General features: G+C 58.5%; 1 protein-coding gene across 16 annotated transcripts in view; it reads right to left on the minus strand.

Annotated features, from left to right (window-relative positions):
• The window catches only part of LOC106595038 (putative E3 ubiquitin-protein ligase HERC1), a 242,358-nt gene that overhangs the window by 61,450 nt on the left and 178,408 nt on the right, over positions 1-2,500 (minus strand). For all 16 annotated transcript variants that reach the window (XM_082969826.1, XM_082969834.1, XM_082969831.1 and 13 more), the window contains one exon: positions 30-230. In XM_082969826.1, the coding sequence (XP_082825952.1) occupies positions 30-230 (201 nt within the window). The remainder of the gene's footprint in view (positions 1-29; positions 231-2,500) is intronic.

The raw sequence follows: 2,500 nt of genomic DNA on the forward strand, positions 1-2,500 counted from the left end.
CATGCCACTCCACCCTCCAGACTACGTACCATCTTTCCGGTAGCAGTGCTCCAGCTCAGTGCGATGCATGGTGCAGGCATCGTGAACCTCTAGTAGGCCCAGGGATCCGTCCATCCGTCCCACCAGCAACACATCTCTGGGTTCCCCACACCACAGGGACACAGCTTCTCCCTCCGGCCAGGCCAGAGCCGACACCCAGTGGGGCTGCACGTCCAGCAGACCTTTACCACCTGGTGGACGGGGTCAGAGAGGAGGGGTTAAAGGTCAGGTAGATTCTAATATAAACCACAGGGTCAGAGTGGAAGGGTTAAAGGTCAGGTAGATTCTAATATAAACTCAGGCATTTGGCTGACTGACACATATTTTTATACCTCCCACCTCCACTACACTACCCAGACCTCCCACCTCCACTACCCAGACCTCCCACCTCCACTCCACTACCCAGACCTCCCACCTCCACTACACTACCCAGACCTCCCACCTTCACTACCCAGACCTCCCACCTCTACTACCCAGACCTCCCACCTCCACTACCCAGACCTCCCACCTCCACTACACTACCCAGACCTCCCACCTTCACTACCCAGACCTCCCACCTCTACTACCCAGACCTCCCACCTCCACTACCCAGACCTCCCACCTCCACTACACTACCCAGACCTCCCACCTCCACTACCCAGACCTCCCACCTTCACTACCCAGACCTCCCACCTCCACTACACTACCCAGACCTCCCACCTCTACTACCCAGACCTCCCACCTCCACTACACTACCCAGACCACCCACCTCCACTACACTACACTGACCTCCCACCTCCACTACACTACCCAGACCTCCCACCTCCACTACACAGACCTCCCACCTCCACTACACTACACAGACCACCCACCTCCACTACACTACACAGACCTCCCACCTCCACTACACTACCCAGACCTCCCACCTACACTACACAGACCTCCCACCTCCACTACACTATCCAGACCTCCCACCTCCACTACACTACACAGACCTCCCACCTCCACTACACTACACAGACCTCCACCTCCACTACACTACCCAGACCTCCCACCTCCACTACACAGACCTCCCACCTCCACTACACTACACAGACCTCCCACCTCCACTACCCAGACCTCCCACCTCCACTACACTACACAGACCTCCACCTCCACTACACAGACCTCCACCTCCACTACACTACCCAGACCTCCCACCTCCACTACACTACACAGACCTCCCACCTCCACTACACTACCCAGACCTCCCACCTCCACTACACTACACAGACCTCCCACCTCCACTCCACTACCCAGACCTCCCACCTCCACTACACTACACAGACCTCCCACCTCCACTACACTACACAGACCTCCCACCTCCACTACACTACACAGACCTCCACTACACAGACCTCCCACCTCCACTACCCAGACCTCCCACCTCCACTACCCAGACCTCCCACCTCCACTCCACTACCCAGACCTCCCACCTCCACTACACTACACAGACCTCCCACCTCCACTACACTACCCAGACCTCCCACCTCCACTACACTACCCAGACCTCCCACCTCCACTACACTACCCAGACCTCCCACCTCCACTACACTACCCAGACCTCCCACCTCCACTACACTACCCACACCTCCCACCTCCACTACACTACCCAGACCTCCCACCTCCACTACACTACACAGACCTCCCACCTCCACTACACAGACCTCCCTCCTCCACTACACAGACCTCTCACCTCCACTACACAGACCTCCCACCTCCACTACACAGACCTCCCACCTCCACTACACAGACCTCCCACCTCCACTACCCAGACCTCCCACCTCCACTACCCAGACCTCCCACCTCCACTACCCAGACCTCCCACCTCCACTACACAGACCTCCCACCTCCACTACACTACCCAGACCTCCCACCTCCACTACCCAGACCTCCCACCTCCACTACACAGACCTCCACCTCCACTACACTACCCAGACCTCCACCTCCACTACACTACCCAGACCTCCCACCTCCACTACCCAGACCTCCCACCTCCACTACACAGACCTCCACCTCCACTACACAGACCTCCACCTCCACTACACTACCCAGACCTCCCACCTCCACTACACTACCCAGACCTCCCACCTCCACTACCCAGACCTCCCACCTCCACTACCCAGACCTCCCACCTCCACTACCCAGACCTCCCACCTCCACTACACAGACCTCCACCTCCACTACACTACCCAGACCTCCCACCTCCACTACCCAGACCTCCCACCTCCACTACCCAGACCTCCCACCTCCACTACACTACACAGACCTCCCACCTCCACTACACTACCCAGACCTCCCACCTCCACTACCCAGACCTCCCACCTCCACTACACAGACCTCCACCTCCACTACCCAGACCTCCCACCTCCACTACCCAGACCTCCCACCTCCACTACACTACACAGACCTCCCACCTCCACTACACTACCCAGACCTCCCA

This window comes from Salmo salar, chromosome 26, assembly GCF_965601325.2.
Source record: "Salmo salar chromosome 26, fSalSal1, whole genome shotgun sequence".
Lineage (NCBI taxonomy): Eukaryota > Metazoa > Chordata > Actinopteri > Salmoniformes > Salmonidae > Salmo > Salmo salar.